This window comes from Anabrus simplex, chromosome 12, assembly GCF_040414725.1.
Source record: "Anabrus simplex isolate iqAnaSimp1 chromosome 12, ASM4041472v1, whole genome shotgun sequence".
Classification (NCBI taxonomy): Eukaryota; Metazoa; Arthropoda; class Insecta; order Orthoptera; family Tettigoniidae; genus Anabrus; species Anabrus simplex.
The window spans coordinates 58839855-58858079 of record NC_090276.1 but is presented as its reverse complement, the minus strand read 5'-3'; the positions used below and the strand labels follow the sequence as shown (position 1 = coordinate 58858079).

The 18225-nt window shown below is 39.6% G+C and overlaps 1 protein-coding gene across 1 annotated transcript in view; it reads right to left on the bottom strand.

Annotated features, from left to right (window-relative positions):
* Usp8 (Ubiquitin specific protease 8) overlaps window positions 1-18225 on the bottom strand; it is a 159543-nt gene that overhangs the window by 114473 nt on the left and 26845 nt on the right. The window contains exons 3-4 of the mRNA XM_067156292.2: window positions 11192-11319; window positions 5919-6084 (exon numbers count right to left, since the gene is read on the bottom strand). Of these exons, the coding sequence (XP_067012393.2) occupies window positions 5919-6084; window positions 11192-11319 (294 nt within the window). The remainder of the gene's footprint in view (window positions 1-5918; window positions 6085-11191; window positions 11320-18225) is intronic.

The following is an 18225-nucleotide window of genomic DNA, read 5'->3' as shown; positions in this document are numbered from 1 at the left end:
CTCACTACCGTCCACTGAATTTGAAATTCCACATTTCTTAAAGCTTTTGGATACTAGATCGTTGGGGATGCGCGCCCATGCAGTCTTGATCCAGCTGCATATTAGTCCCACTTCAGGCCTCTTCACTTGTCCGGTTGGTGTTAACGCGTGATCACCATCAGACATCCATTATGTGTACAACTGGTTCGTTGCAGTTTTGAAAGGTCGGTTCATGCACACATCCAATGGCTGTAGAATAGAAGCGAGTCCTCCGGGAAATACAGCAAGATCAGTTTTTCCTTTCCTCCTCATATCTTTTACGACGTCAGTTGTATGTCCTTGGTAACTGTCCAACACAAGCATGTTTCATTTTTGTAAAAAAGCTCCCGGTCCACGTTGCTGAACGCACTTCACCCAGTCCTCAACTAACGCACTGTCCATCCAGCTGGACTCACGTGTTCTAACAATAACGCAGGATGGCCAGTTTCCTTTTGGAAGTGTTTTCCTTTTCAGAACCACGTATGGAGGGAGTTTGGATCCATCCGCTAATACGCACAACATTACTGTGCATTGTTGCTTGTCGTTACCACCTGTTCTGATGGTTACACTTTTAGAACCCTTTGTATTTTCCAACGGCATTTCAAAATAGACAGGTGTTTGGTCAGCATTCACAATTTGCGACAGCAATAAGAATTTTGCTTCCTCAAATGAATAATGCGACGCTGAATGGCCGTTAATTTTTCTTCATACGCCCCAGGGAAACGTTATGAAATAGACGTATGTCTCCGAATGCACAATCCCTTTCTCCGATAAAAGTTTTGGATCCATCCGCGGCATACAGTAAAACCCTGTGTTTTGATTTTTTTTTTGAGATCTCTAGTCCTTTCAATTGACACATTTCACTAGAAACACCATATCCTAACTAACGTTTTTCCATCAAAAATTTGTGGAGTCGTTCTTCAATTTCTGGAAACACTTCCTCTAAAGCATTACTTTGTCAATTTTATACATTTTTCATCTAAACAGTGTTATGTGGCTGAAGATGTTGATAATATATGAAACATGTACCACTTTTGACCATTAAAAATTGCCTTAAGCAATCATTGTATCGACTAGGTGGAAAATAAATACTTAATTGTGAATCTATTGAAGTGCGATACGGACCATGAAGCTGATTTTATGCAGAACGCTCTGCGATCGCCGTTACTTTTTAGAAGTTTTTCCTTCTTCCGCATCAATATTGTACTTTCTGCCAACGGCATGATTTCTGTATACTTCAGCTTCGCTTAAAACTTGAAGTTTCTCACGCACAGTAAATGACCGCAGATGCCATTTTGAATCCATCACTTACTATTGAGACAGCACTTTCACGGGACAGATACAGAACTCGAATGTGAGCGAGGCAGACTTCCGTAACCAACAGTCTCGACTCTCGCAAATTACGATATCCCGCGAGATCGGCTATCCGGCCGGAAAGGTCATGGCCTCAGTTTTCTGGGATGCAAAAGGCATTCTGCTGATAGATTATCTTCCTACTGGCCAAACAATTACGGGGCAATACTACGCAAACCTCCCAGACCAACTACAGGAAAAGATACGCGAAACAAGGCCTGGTTTGGCAAGGAAAAAGGTCATCTTTCATCAGGACAACGCTCCGCCGCACACAAGTGTTATTGCCATGGCAAAACTTCATGAACTGGGGTACAAATTGTTGTCACATCCACCTTATTTGGCACCATCCGACTTTCATCTATTCCCCAAGCTGAAAATTTTCCTCGGTGGACGCAGATTTTCTACAAGGGAAGAACTGACAGCCGAATTGGAGAGGTATTTTTGCAAGCCTGGAGGAATCTCATTTTCGAGATGGGATCAAGGCATTGGAACATCGCTGGACCAAATGCATTAGTCTACAGGGAGACTATGTTGAAAAATAAAAGCAGTTCCACCGAGGTAAGATACTTAATTCTAGTACATTCCGAGAACTTTTCAAACCACCTCCGTACAAGGATAGAGTGACTGTATTGTGTTGTCATGCAGAAGGAAGTGAGAGACTTTCTCCCCTCCTCATAGGAAAGTTCGATTAGCCACGATGTTTTAAGGGCATAGGGTACTTTCTGTGCATGTACAGGCGCAGAGCATCTAAAATGCATACAGTACAGTACAGTACAGTAATCCAATGAATAAAAGTACTTGCACATGGGAGCCAGAATAGATTTCTCCTCATCTTTGAATCGTGCTTTTTTTGTTTCTTTCTTTCTTTCTCTGCGAGATGTTACGTTTGTCAGTGAGTTATCCAAGTGCATTATTCGAAAGGTTTAAACTGTGGATCAAGGTTAACTGCATGCAGTAACGGGCCTTAGAATATTTTGTAACGCGACAAGGGTTAGTACTTCTGAATTACAAATTGGCGGTTAATTCGAAATCACGTAATTCGAAGTCCGATTTTTTAGTCCCAACGACTTTGAATGAACGAGGTTTTACTGTATTTTTTATTTTAAAAGTCAACCATTATAAAAACGGCTGTGGGATCATATGTCAACCTCACTGTGGACATTTTATGCAACGTAGCATGTAATGAATACTTTAATTGCCATTGGTTTAAGAAGCGGTTTCAATTCTTCGTGCTTCTCTCATTGGTAGTACACAGTGCTGTTCACAGGGAAGTTCTCCTGGAAGTACACTGCTGGGATTTTAGGCTCCAACAACTGTGCATCAGAGTTCCCTTCACACTACTCCCACTAAATTGTCCTCCTTTAATTTTTGTTCTGACTACATTATAAATATCAGATTGTCTTTATTTATTTTTTTTCCTTTTTGTCATTTGTCGAACATTAATTCAAATGAACTGACATTGTTGCGTGCCCTTCTTCCAAATTCAATTGTCCTGGGTATGACAGTGTTTATTTTTATCTTAGAAGGAAAACTTCCAGGGTGTGTAGAAGTATTTAGTTCTTCTTCCAGGTTGAACTGTGTAGTTGTTTTCTGTACCTTATGTACAGTTTGCCAACGTTTCGAATACATTGCGGTATTCTTTGTCAAGGCGACTGAAATACCCCTACTCGATCCAAGGTAATCAGTCTCCCAGGCAGCAATTCACTCTTTTAAGCAACTGTAAAAAAGTGTTTTAAGCAATTAAAATCATTAAACCTTATTTCAATTAAACTATGCATATTATTTCATACTGATACCTCTGCTCCCACTTGCGGAATTTTATGAAAATTGGCCTGCTATTAACCCTTTCCCGCCCACATTTTCAGTCCCCTCATCGCCAGATTTCAACCTATTATTTAGGAAAAACTGAAGCAGAGCACACTGTTTCAGAAAAAAGTTAAATATAATAAAAACTGTCGATCACAATGTATTCAAATTTTCAGTAATATTAGAAAACATACCATCGCATCCATTTCCGTATTCATTAAGTCATAAGGTTGTTGGTTCAAACCTCCACCTCCCCTAATTGTGGTACTCGACACAAAGGTAGGCTCTATTTATCACATTCTCATGTTGTATGAATCCCTCTAAACCAATAACCGCATGATTCTGGAAGTGGAATGTATACTGTGTGTGTGTGTGTGTGTGTGTGTATATTTCTCGTAACACTCTTTAGAAATTATGGACAGGTTCAACATCATCCATATAATCATTCGGAGTAACGAAACGAAATATTTGTGTTAACTGAAATGCCGCGGCATCGCAATAGGTCCGAATTCTTGATATCCGTTTTCACTTACATCAAGCCGGGCTCAGTAGCTCAGACAGTTGTGGCGCAGGCCTTCTGACTCCAACTTGGCAGGTTCTATCCTGGCTCAGTCCGGTGGTATTTGAAGGTGCTCAAATATGACAGCCTCGTGTCAGCAGATTTACTGGCACATCAAAGAACTCCTGCGGGACAAAATTCCGGCACCTCGGCGTCTCCGCAAAAGTAGTTAGTGGGACGTAAAGCAAATAACATTATTATATTATTATCACTTACATCACTGTTATCACTAAAATTATATTCGTTGTGTTATTCCCTCACTAAAAATTCACCTCCACCCCTATTCAACGATTCTGTGTCACTTTCTTCGCCTATATTCAGCTCAGTTTCAATATTCGCAGTATTCAATCCCGCCATTTTTACGAACGAAACAGCTGTCCCGCGCTCGCGGAAGTTCAAGACCATTTCCTAGGCTACATCAAGACATATTATCGCTCTTCTTTTATTTCCTAAGCCTTATAGATCGTACTGCGTGTTCATGAATGCCTCATAAACACTTCAAAGCCAAAGAAAACAAAAAAATATCGCATAGCTCGCGTAAGTTTGTAGATAATGCAGCCGGGCGCTTTCGGGCGCTAAGGACCGGAAGGCAAAGTGAAGAGTCGGGCACTTTTGGGCGCTACGGGCGGGAAAGGGTTAAAGTGCGGCCCGCGATCCTGCCTAAAGTTTCCAACGTGGCCCTCGAGCCCTTACTACATGGAAAACCCTGGTTAAGATTGAAGGAAGGAGAACAAGAGGCAGAACCACAATAAAGTGGTTGGGCTCGATCAAGAAGGAACCTGGATTGGACACAGTTAACAAGCAGCAATGGTGGTCTGACAAAGGAAGATGGAAAGGTGTCATTAACGCCCTGACGCAGCTGGAGAAAGGGACACTGATGACTGGGGGGAATAATATCTAGTACATCACAACCTGAAGAAAGAGAAAGATCCCAATATTTTTTGGGCTGGTATGGACAGCAACATAAGAAAAAACAAAATAATAATCATTATATGTCCTCAGCTGTTGGGTTGCAGACCATTTAGGCAGTATGTGTATCTGTTTAGATGTTATGATAACACATTATCTATGAGGGAAAGCAGTACTTGACTGGACATGATTGGATGGTTACTAAGGTGTAGCAGTTAATTCTGTTGAAGGTCTTTAACATGCCAACAATATCAAAACATACAGTGCCAAAATTATATCTCTAACACCCTTCTTGAAATGTTTTTCCAATACAACTTCGAACCAAAAATGTCTATTCCATAACCACTTTCATATCCCCTATCTATCAAATTTCAACCTTCACCCACCCTCCTTCCTCCAACCACATTCTTAAATTTTTTTAATGTTCCATTTTATTTGAAGTTCCTTTAAATGATTTATTATTTTCCATACAAATATAAATAACATGATGAACAGCTGAAGAAGTCTACACCTCTTTGAGACGATACCACATTCAATGCAGCTTCTTTTTACCTACAACTTTAAATTTTTATCGACGAGATCACTGCATGGACGCCCTGCAGCAAGTCTCAGCCTTCAAGAGTGAAGTTCTCATCTTTGGTGTATTTATTCTCAACGTTATGTATTTAGGCACCTTGTGGTAATTTCATAAACTTTTCATCAAAGAGCTTAGTAATATATAATTGGCCATCTTGTGGTGTTCCTACAAATTTTTTATCAATAATCTCCAATATTTTGTTACGAATTGTCTGAAGTATCAACACTGCTTTCATTTGTTGTGATTTTAAGTTTATTTATGAGTTTGTGCTGACGATGGTTCCGAGAGCTGAAACGTGTTCACATTTATTCCATTAATAATCCTTTTAGATTGTACTATGTGTATTGATTTGATGGTTTAACTATATATATATATGTATATATACACACTCAAGTTTTAGTCAATAGATCATGAACATGATTATTTGTAATTTGAAAAATCAGCCAATTTTGCTGGGATCAAACACGTTATTGGATTCACGAGTTTTTGGACTCTACATCCGACTGACCAAGCCAGTTATGTACAATATGGAGGGTTATAATGGCAAAGTAAAAGATGAAGGTGCTCCATCTTGGTTATCAAACAACTTCAATTTCAGAATTGAATAGGGGTTGAAAGAGAGGATGGACAGAAAATTCCCAACAGGAACATGGTGAAAATTTCATACAAACCTTGATGCTACAATCAACTACTCACCCTTTCTTCACAATTTCCTCAGGAATGCTTATCACACGTCCAGGAAACTTGAGTTGGGACTCTTTGAAACTCGAGGCTGGTCGAGCATCCATGATAAGAATCTTCATTTTCTCCGATTTCAGAAGAGTGAACAACTCTGTACACGTGACACTGACCTCTGAAGATTCTAGAAGAAATTATGAAAGCTGCGATTATTAACTTCCAAAAATCAGCAACATTCAACTCACTTGTATGTTCATTTACTTTCTGTAATATATATCACTTTCTTTCTCACTGTCCTTTAATAAACAAACAAAACAAAATAATATTCATAATTATCATCCTTGAACACTTCCAGCATGCCAGGTAGGGTGGTTGTAAATGAGCACTTTCCAATGCTGTCTGTCCAGAAATGTTTTGCAGTTCGTGACAACAAATTCCCAATTCTGTCCTCTGCTCTTCCACATCTTCCCTCAGTTGGTCTTTCCATCTTTTTCTTGGTTTTCCAACGGGTCTTATGCATGCTACTCTACTTTCCATATAAGCATGTGGTATTCTTGTGCTGTTCAATTCTTTTAACATGCCCAAACAGTTTAAGTAAGAAACCAACAGGAGAGTGACCACGAGAAAGGCCTCAAAAGAGGCGAGTGGAAGAAGTGGAGCAGAGTGTAGTGAAGACAGGAGGAAAGATAGAAGAAATAGTGAAAGCAGGGAAAGAGTGGTGGAGAAATGATAAAACGATTGAGGTCCTTGATTCATTCATAAACTCACCCAGGAGGGCACTGGAAACCAGAACTGAAGAAGAATAGTTCAATCCTATTCAAATTTTTCTTTGCAATGATATCAAAAGATCAGGTAAATTTCAAAATTTTGTACTTTTAAAATTCTGAGTAAAATAAAAACAAAACTCTTATTTTATATACAGTATATAGATTCAATTATGGAGAACATTCCTATGTAGGATTAATTTCTTGTAGATAAAAAACAAATTAAAGGCAATTTCCTGTGTAATATTGTCTTGGAGAGGGAGATTAATATCAACATATTGAAAGCAATACAGATGTTCAGTGCTGCATGGAGATCACTGAAACAAGAACTCATTGCAAACTGATTTAGAAAAGCAGGAGTGGTTTATGCAGAAGGCAACGTCACACAAAGTCAAGTATTGGATGATGCAGAAACAGAGGAAAACTGGAAGTGTTTGTGTGAAAAGATCGATGTGCCAATCAGTGTGGATCTTGAAGACTATGTCAATGTGGACTGTAATGTGTGTTAGTGCAAAAAGAAATCACTGATGAAGAAGTTATGGCAGACATTATGAGTGATAGAAATCCATTTGATGATGAGGTGCAAAAGGAATTAGAGCCTCAAAGTGTTTGGCAGTGATTGTGCAAATAACGAACATCAGAGTTCAAGATTTTCTTCTATTATGAAGGGATGTGCCAAATAAGTGCAGTGATTGGGGACTATCTAGAATGTTCTTTTGTGTCTGGGAGTTTTCAGAAGTAAATAACAGATTTTTTCAAAAAATAAAGTCTGCAACATAGTCTAGTGAAATAATGTAAAATTTAATATGTTGAAAATTTAGAGAAAACCTCTTGTTTACTCTATATAATTACTTCGTGTACATATATCCTAATTTTCCTTCATCTAATAAATATTAAGCCTTTTTATTTGTAAATTCAAGCAGAAGTAATGTAGATCCTGCAACAGATAAAGCAACAGGTTAGTTCTTAAGAATTGACTTATTTCAGTAATTAAAAAATCACTATAACAAATTCATTTCTGAGGTCCCTTACATGTGAATTCAAGAGACGGTGTATATTACCTCACAAAGGAAAAGGTGTGGCTCTATTTGAACAATATAAACCCCCAAATAACTGTGTTAGAAATCGAAGCGTTTTATCAGTCAGTGAATGGTGTGAGGGAATAAAAATGACTGCTAATGTGTGCACTGTTCGATCTATTCCTGGCAGGTCCGAGAACGGAAACTTCTGTTGGCATTGCCGAAGAGAGATAGAAACACTTCATGTTCTGGGATCTTGCCCTCATGGAGAGATGCTGCGGAACGCCAGGCATAACAAGATTCCGTCCTTTATAGCAAATTCCCTCGGAAATAAAAATTATAGGGTCACGAAAGAGGTATCCGCAATTGTCAATAATGGCAGCAGTAGGAGAATTGACATCATAGCATACACTGAAGAAAATGGAAATTGCAACACCCAGAAGGAATGGTGCTACATTGCTGCAATTGATGCAGGACGAGTGTTCGGTTGTGCTTCGATGATTACACTTTCAGGTCCCTTTGACCGCAAGTTTGGACAACAATCAATACAGGATGTGCCCACCACGAGCTGCAATACATTGATGAATTCATCAAGGCATGGAGTCAATAAGGCCCTGGATCGCTTCCTAAGAAATTGTGGCCCATGCTTACTGCACGGCACAGGTCAGTTATTCCAGAGTTGTGGGTGGCTGAAGACAGTTTGCCAGTTGTGGACCCATCATGTCCCACACATGCTCAATAGGACTGAGGTCCAGCGATCTGGCGGGCCATTCTAAGGTTGTGATGTCGTTGAGAGCTTCTCTAGAGATGCGTGCAGTGTGAACCCAGGCATTGTCCTGCTGAAACATCCCATTAGCAATGTTTGACATCATAGGGACAACCACTGGATTGAGTACCCTATCAACGTACTGTCGAGCAGTCATAGTGCCCTCAACAAGCACTAATTGTGATTTCACATTAAAGCCAATAGCTCCCCAGACCATAATGCTTGGTGTTGGCCCTGTGTGCCTCTCGCAAATAAGATCTGGGCGGCCCCTCTCCCCGGTACATCGGCGCACACGATTCCGGCGATCACTGCGGGCAAGACAGAAGCGCGATTCATCACTAAAGACGACCCTATGCCATCCATCGACCCACGTCGATCTTTCTCGACACCAGGCCACCATTACACGTCGCTGTTGTGGGGTCAATGGAACACCTTCTGCAGGGACACGGGCTCGTAAGCCAGCTGCACGCAGGCGATTACCAACTGTTTGTTGTGTAACGTGGGGTGCCACAGCTGCCCAAATTTGCGCTGCTGTTGCATGGGGTTCCATCCGGGCCATCCAAATGATGTGGCGATCCTCTCTCACAGTTGTCTGTCGCACTGGGCCTGTGCCAAGTCTACGAGGGTGGGTACCTTCATTTGACCACTGCTGCCATACACGTTGTAACGTAGATGCCTGTCGGCCAACACGTGCAGCCACAGTCCTTAACGATAATCCAGCCTCACACAGCCCACTTATCCGAGCCCTTCTATGTCGTCGAGGCATGTTTGACTGGGAACACTTCACTGCACAGACTGCAAGTCAACTACGCTACACCAGAGTCCGTATACTGGAGTTGATTCCTCCGCGACCAATCACGTGGGGAGACCTGTAGCAACAATCCAATGGGTCTGAAACTTTGATCGTTTACATACCTACATGGCATCGTTCCATATCTTGAAAATCAACACAAATAACCAATGCCTTCATGGTTTTGCAATTTCAATTTTCTTAAGTGTATAATAGACCCCACAGTTCGTTTCAAAATCTCCGCAGACCACATAGGGAAAAGAACCGTAACTATGAACCAACCAAAATTTATATAAATTTGAATTGAAGGACATTAAATAGGATTAATGATAAGACCTTGAGGGACTATTCCTTGATTCATTGTGAATTTTTGGAAGCAGTTTAATGCAGAGGTTCCAGAACTACAAACTAAGTCTTTGTTAGCTTTACGAGGTTCCATTTCATTACTGAGAAATCATTGCTACGTGTTATAACTAGAGCCCAGATTTCCATGCACTATCAAATCTCAAAATATGCATGCATACATGCACTATTAAATGACGGAACATGCAAAATAAACTAGAAAATATTCACTATCAAAATTCAGTTCCACATTGTTATATTTTCATTTCCTTTTGAAATACTGTATGACAACTAATTTCTCCACATTTTCTTCATTTAAGTTCATTCGTTTATCTGACTGAACATTCCTGAACACAGAAAATGATTTTTCTACGTCACAAGAAATGACAGGTTCATACCTATATGAAGAAATTTAGGACGAAGAATATCTGTGAAGTTATCTCTTTTCAAAAATTAACTTAGAAATTCCTTTCCCTCAATCCATTTAGACATGAGGTCTCATTGTAGACTTTTAACAGGTGGTATGACACCAACACTTCACAGCACAATTCAACACTTAAATACAATTTGAAGTGTGTATGCGTACTGTTTTCCAACTCCCTTCTTTCCTGAATTATTTTGACCTCAGACGTGTGCACAGTGAGAGTTCGGAGTTCAGGGTAGGAAATTCCAGAAAAACAAAACAGGATTCAGTGCAAAACCAAGGTTTGTAAGCTGCTATCTCAGTAACACGGCATCACAGGAGTGTGATTCAAGTTTTGATTTCTTCGTCTAACATAGATGAAAAGAAAGTAGCCATCATTTAGTAATGCAAAATTCATCTTTTACTGGGACTTCCTATTTCTAAAGGTTAGGGCAGTCAACGTGGGGTCTTCCCGCTTATGTCGATGTTTACTCAAGCAATAGATAAGAAATTGCTTGGCTGACTGAATTATAGGACCTCTATGCATCTATCTTTGGTTGTCAAGTACTATACCAGGAATACATTTTCTTTTTCTCTCAATATTAGACAAATAACATGGGCGTACGGTCCTAAATTCTGCAAACCAATGTCCAAGAAAACACTATTATACAAGTTAACATAATATATGTGTCAAAGTCAGAAGAAAAGTAATATAATCCAATATATCCAATTATTCGCTATTAAATCCAAAATTTTCAAAATATGCATTATGCATGAATTCTCTCCCAAAAAGGCCAAAACATGCAAACATGCACAGAAAAATATGGTTATGTGGAACTGATTAGTCATTGCAAAGCTTCAGAAGTGTAAACAGCTTATTTAGGAACATGCATTTGCATGGAAATCCGGGCTCTTATAATTTAAAGACATTATGAGAATAATGTCATCAGCAAAATTATTAACATGATAGTGTATAGGCTTCTGGCTTAAGTCACGTCAAGAAAATACGGTGAAATTCTTGACACGGCATAAGCCCAAAAGCCTATACAGTATCTTGTCTAACAGTATGGGCCGTGAAAGCGTCAATAGCAACAGCAAAATTATTATAAACCAAAATTTTAATTTCATTTGTTTTGTTAGGCTTCGTCCATTGTGACAAACTTCAACTGAGGGAAGTTTCTTAAATAAGTAAAATAAATTTACATACCTGGTAGGCCATTTGTCACAGGCTGTGTCAGTTTAGGCTTATCTTTCACCTCAATCTCCACTTCTCTCAGAGCTATTTCAGATTCCTTCCTCTTTCTCTCCTCCTCCTCACTTTTCTTCTGCTCGTATCTGAAACATAACAATTATTTATCTCTTCTAACCTAGGTAAGCCCAGTAAAGCTACAGTTGAAGTCTACAGGTTGAACTAAAAGAAGGTAATATACAGAGTCAGAAAGAAAAAAAAATATATTGCATCACCCTAAAGATGGGTGTCCATCAGAACGTGGGTACGGAACACAGTAGTTAAACTTATTAATGTTTCAAGCACATCAGTCAGCGTGGTAGCATTCAGTTCTTTGTACTGTGTCCAGACAGTATGTGTGTCTGGAAGGTTGAATGATGTTTGTGTGTGTAGCAGTCAAGCTATAACCATGCCTCAAAGAGGGTTCTGTGCTCTTGTTTACAATTACAGCCATTTTAGGAGAGGTTGCATCGTGGGACTTCAAGAAGCAAGATGGGCATATAGATGGATAGCTGCACACATTGGTCATGATGCATCTGTAGTGTGGCGATGTTATCAACAATGGTCAGTTGAATAGGCAGCTGCATAATACAAATATACATCAAGGCTGAGCTACTGTTAGAGCATAACAGGTAGACCAAAACGCATCAACAACAGAGACCCGAGCAAATGTGTACCATTGGGAACCGTCTACTTGCAACAGGACAATGATGTGAGCTTTTGACCTAGCGTCCTCTTCTGTCACAACACTCCTGAGATGTCGGACAAGATTTGCCTGGAGAATGGAAAGGCACTCTGTTATGTTTAGCGATGAAAGCGGGTTCTGCCCTCGTTCAAGTGATGGCCGTTTACATGTTCAACAACGACCTGGTGAATGTCATTTTCCACATCCCCAGCAATATGGGCCCAAATCCTGATATGGGGCACAATAAGCTACAATGCCTGTTCACCTTTAGTGTTTGAGGAGGGTCTGCTACATAAAGGACATTGTTCAACTCGTCCTGTTACCATTCATGCAATAGTAAGGTGATAATGCTTGTCAACATACTGCAGCTACAATGTGATGTATTCTTCACAGTGTTCAACAACCACCTGGCCAGCATGATCCCTAGACCTCTCACCCACTGAACATGTCTGGGACATGATGGGACAACATCTGACCCAGTCTTGCATGTCCAGCTACTAACCTTGTATAATTGTGACAGAGGTGCTTGTTGTGTAAAGGGACTAACATCTAGGTAATTGGCCACACGAAGGTGCAAAAGGCTTGGAACTAGTGATGAGAATATTTAATGTTTTAAACTATCGGTAGACATTTGATAGTTTTCATTCGGTTTGAAATCGGTTATAAAGTAGTAATATATGTTTTGTACTGCAGTAGTACTAGTAACTAGTAATAAGTCATTTGCTAGTAACTACCGATATGTCGATTGTTGTATTTTGCTACCGATTTTTATAGAGTGTTTCTTTTGTTGCTAATGATATAAGCAGAAATATTGAGACTAGTAACAAACGTTACACAATGTTCGAGTGAAGAGACTGGAAACTGAAATACCTACGTTGGTCTATAAATAAGATAAAATGTCCTGATTAGAGTAATTGTGGTCATTACGTTTCATTTTAAATAAAATGCATTTTTGTGCCCCTAACCACAAGTCAATGAATGTAAGATTGTCTGTTCATAAAATAACGAATGTTGGCAATTTCAGACGAAGGTTAGGTTTACACCTTATTGTAATGACACCACATATTAAAGTAATGTGAATACAGAAAACTAAACTAAATGAAAAACAAAAAAACAAAAACAAAAAATTCTTAGCGGCAGGATGCAGGCCTCTCACCTCTGGGTTTCGTGGTTCAAATTGCGCAGGCCTCTCACCTCTGGGTTTCGTGGTTCAAATTGCGGTCAGTCCATGTGAGATTTGTGCATATATTAATTTTTTTTAAATGCCATTCATTTAAGGTTAATGTTCAATCATTAGAGGTTCATGGTTAGTGTATGGAAAGTATATATAAAAACTAACATGATTATCTATTGATAAAGTGCACAATTGAGTCAGATATCTATTCATTTATAATAAATGACTGACTTCACTCCATAACGAAAGAGGAGTCTGATTTCAGCGCTGACTAGTGGAAACAACTGGAATTTGCAGTCCGAATGAAAAACCGAATGCAAACTGAAACAATCTGTTGTAACGATGGTTGAAGACTATCGAATAATTCTGTAGTTTTCATTCGATAGTCCTGTCACAAATTGGAACACTAAACTGCAGGATGATATTTGTCACCTGTACCATCCTCTACAAGGAGCCTCCGTGGCTCAGGCAGCAGGATGCCAGCCTCTCACCTCTGGGTTCCGTGGTTGAAATCACGGTCAGTCCATGTGAGATTTGTGCTGAACAAAGCGAAGGCAGGACAGGTTCTGCTCTGGGTACTCTGGTTTTCCCTGTTATCTTTCATTCCAGCAACACTTGCCAATATCATTTCCAGTCAACAAACATTGCCCCAGAGGAGTGCAACAGGCTTCGGCATCTGACACAATTCTTATCCTCGCCACTAGATGTATGCTTCATTCATTCCATTCCTGACGTGGTAGAATAACTGGAAACAGGCTGTGGATTTTCATTTTCACCATCCTCTACAAGCCTGTGTGGTTGCTTGAGGAGGCTACACTATACTGTATATTAATGTAGGACTAAGCACCTTCAGTACTTTGCGTCTATTGCTTGGTTAGGTCTGTACTTAATGTAATCAAGCTATATTACCTCTAGGCTGAATCTTGAACGCAGTCACAATGTTACAATGATTTTCCGGCTAGTGTATTTGAACAATCAAACTATCATTAATTACCAAGATATTTATTAACATAGTCCCTATTCATATGAAACATGAACTCTACGAAATACTGTATACTAGGGTGACATTTAGCAGCTGATCCTGTTGTCCTGACAAATCTTTGAAGAGATGCAAAATGCACCCTACTTTTTTTTTTACATTGTCTCATTATATTATATTTTCTTGAGTTATTTTCATGTGTGCACAGTGTAACTCATTTGTATTTCTGCAATGAAGATTTAAAAGTTATCCGAGAGATGGCATGCCAACAGTTTCTGAAATGAAGCATAGGCGTCATATTTACAAACACAAGTCTTTCAGTTCTCTTCTGTTCTTAACCTTTTGCACTCCTCCGTTGAGTAGGACTCAACATTAAAATATTAGGACTTTATTCAAACTTCCATCTAATCAACACTATACGTAAGACAAATTCTTAAACTACTTCATTAGAAGTAGTACTAGTTTTGGTGAATATCTGAGCATCCTCAGCTATATATAAAGAAAATTAAGAACTTAGGAGAAACCAGCATGGCAAGGTTGTTTCATTTAAAGTGTAAAATGTACGAGACAGAAGTCCCATCCGATTTTCAGCGGAATGTTGTTATACCTATTCCCAAGAAAGCCGGTGCTGACAGGTGTGAAAACTACCGCACCATTAGTTTAGTATCTTATGCCTGCAAAATTTTAACACATATTTTTTACAGAAGAATGGAAAAACAAGTTGAAGCTGAGTTGGGAGAAGATCAGTTTGGCTTCAGAAAAAATGTGGGAACACGTGAAGCAATCCTGACTTTACGTCTGATCTTAGAGGATCGAATCAAGAAGAACAAGCCCACGTACATGGCATTCGTAGATCTAGGAAAGGCATTCGATAATGTTGATTGGGGCAAGCTATTTAAGATTCTGAAGGTAATTGGGATCAGATACCGAGAATAAAGAATTATCTACAATCTGTATAAAAATCAGCCTGCAGTGATAAGAATCGAGGGCTTTGAAAAAGAAGCAGCAATCCAGAAAGGAGTGAAGCAAGGCTGCAGTATGTACCCCCTCCTTTTCAATGTTTACATAGAACAGGCAGTAAAGGAAATCAAAGAGGAATTTGGAAAGGGAATCACAATCCAAGGAGAGGAAATCAAAACCTTGAGATTTGCCAATGATATTGTTATTTTATCTGAGACTGCATAAGATCTCAAGAAGCTGCTGAATGGTATGGACGAAGTCTTGGGTAAGGAGTACAAGATGAAAATAAATAAGTCCAAAACAAAAGTAATGGAGTGCAGTCGAACGAAGGCAGGTGATGCAGGAAATATTAGATTAGGAAATGAAGTCTTAAAGGAAGTAGATGAATATTGTTACTTGGGTAGTAAAATAACTAATGATGGCATAAGTAAGGAGGACACAAGATGCAGACTAGCACAAGCAAGGAAGAGCTTTCGTAAGAAACGAAATTTGCTCACTTCAAACATTGATACAGGAATTAGAAAGATGTTTTTGAAGACTTTCGTGTGGAGTGTGGCATTGTATGGATGTGAAATATGGACAATAACTAGCTCAAAAAGAAAGAGAATAGAAGCTTTTGAAATGTGGTGTTACAGAAGAACGCTGAAGGTGAGATGGATAGATCGAATCATGAATGAAGAGATACTGAATCAAATTGGTGAGAGGAGATTGATTTGGCTAAATTTACAGTAAAATGAAAATGTTAAAGGTCCACCTTTTCAATACCATGAATTTTTATTGATGTGAATATATATCACATAACATTTAGAGAAGGTTGGTACTATTTTTGACGCTCACCTAGCACCTACAAGACAAATGTTAAACTATGACTAGTTGAAATATAAAACACATGACAGCAAATACAAGGATTAATGTTGAAAGCTAAACTGTCAAAAAACAATGAAAGCAAAACAGAGAAGGTAACAATAATTAGGGTATGATACACGAGAAAGTAGTCCAGCTTGAGGTTTGCAGAACATAAGGTGTATATACAACATTTAAATGCACCTACTAAGGCAAATTTTAAATGTAACATTAAAATGATGAGGGTATGGTGCGTCTAACCATTTAAAACATATGACAGCACCTATAAAGTCACTGTTAGATTATAACCAGTTGAAGTGATGTGGTGTGTCTGACTGTAAAACATAACATTTTTGAGAAGGTATCCCAGTTGTTGAGTCTTGATAAACAAGACAACAGTCCAGCTTGAGGTGCATAAATCATAAGGCAACATATGTTCTCAGTGGGAAGAATAATCTTGTTCTCTTAAGTTGCAGTAATTAACAGGCTTAATTCAGGTGGTTTTGAAGCTAACAATGTGGTCGTGAGAAGATCATAATTTGAATTAACGTCACGATTCCCAGTTCAGTATGGAAACAAGGAGCCCTGACGAAAAGATTGAAAGCCAAATTAGGCATGATATAAATGTATATAGCCAAAAGAAAAATAAGGGAAAGGAGGCAAACTCACCTTGAGTAGCGTGATGGCATAGATGTTGAAAGGAGAGGAGCTGGGCTAATGAAGAGAGCAATAATGGAGGCCGAGTAGTGGAAGGGAAGGGAGAGTGAGGGAAGGGAAAGGGGAAAAGGAGAAGCTAAAGCCAAGGAGTAGGGCTATGGTGGGGCCACAAGTTTACTGACATTGAACACGATTTAGAGATCCTTCAAATGGCCAATAAAGGGCCTCTCATGAAAATAATCGAAAATTGTTTTATCCATTTCGATCAATACTTTAACCCTAACTCCAACTTAAATGAAATCTCTGATAAGCCTAATACCCTTTTCGATTTCTTAATTAACTTGTTTAAAAATATCAGATTTCCAAACACTAGCGCTATCTTTCAAGCCATGTGCAATCCACATCCCCGTCACTTACCCCTACTACCTCATCCCTCTGCGAACCATGTGACCTTGCCGCGGTGGGGAGGCTTGCGTGTCCCAATGATGCAGATAGCCGAGCCGCAGGTGCAACCATATCGGATGGGTATCTGCTGAGAGACCAGACTAACGAATGGTTCATCGAAAGGGCGGTAGCAGCCTTTCGGTAGTTGCAAGGGCGGCAGTCTGGATGATTGACTGATACGGCCTTGTAATAATACTCAACATGGCTTAGCTGTGTTGATACTGCTACACGGCTGAAAGCAACGGGAAACTACAGCCGTAACTAACTCCCGAGGACATGCAGCTCTCTCTGTATGAATGATGTACTGATGATTGCTTCCTCCCGGGTAAAATATTCCGGAGGTAAACTAGTCCCCCATTCGGATCTCCGGGTGGGGACTACACGAGAGGGGGCGATCATCAGGAAGATGGATACTGACATTCTGCGAGTCGGAGCGTGGAATGTTAGAGAATCTGAAAAGGGAGATGGATAGGCTAAAGTTAGATGTAGTTGGCATAAGTGAAGTACGTTGGCAGGAAGAACAAGATTTTTGGTCAGGCGACTACCGAATTATCAACACAAAATCAAACAGAGGAAATGCAGGAGTTGGTTTAATAATGAATAAGAAAATAGGGCAGCGGGTAAGCTACTACGACCAGCATAGTGAAAGAATTATTGTCGTCAAGATAGACACCAAACCAATGCCCACCACAATAGTGCAGGTCTATATGCCTACTAGTTCAGTGGATGATGAAGAAATCGAAAGAATATATGAGGAGATAGAAGATTTAATACAATATGTAAAAGGTGACGAGAATCTAATTGTGATGGGAGACTGGAATGCAGTGGTACGCCAAGGAAGAGAAGGTAGTACAGTAGGAGAATTTGGATTGGGACGAAGGAACGAAAGAGGAAGTCGTCTGGTTGAATTCTGCACTGATCATAATTTAGTCCTTGCCAATACTTGGTTCAAACACCACAAACGACGGCTGTATACGTGGACGAGACCTGGAGACACTGGAAGGTATCAAATAGACTTCATTATGATTAGGCAGAGATTCAGAAACCAGGTGTTGGATTGCAAAACTTTCCCAGGAGCAGACGTGGACTCTGACCACAACTTGTTGGTCATGAAATGCCATCTGAAGTTGAAGAAATTGAAGAAAGGAAAGAATGCAAAAAGATGGGATCTAGACAAGTTGAAAGAAAAGAATGTGAGGGATTGTTTCAAGGAACATGTTGCACAAGGACTAAATGAAAAGGCTGAAGGAAACACTATAGAGGAAGAGTGG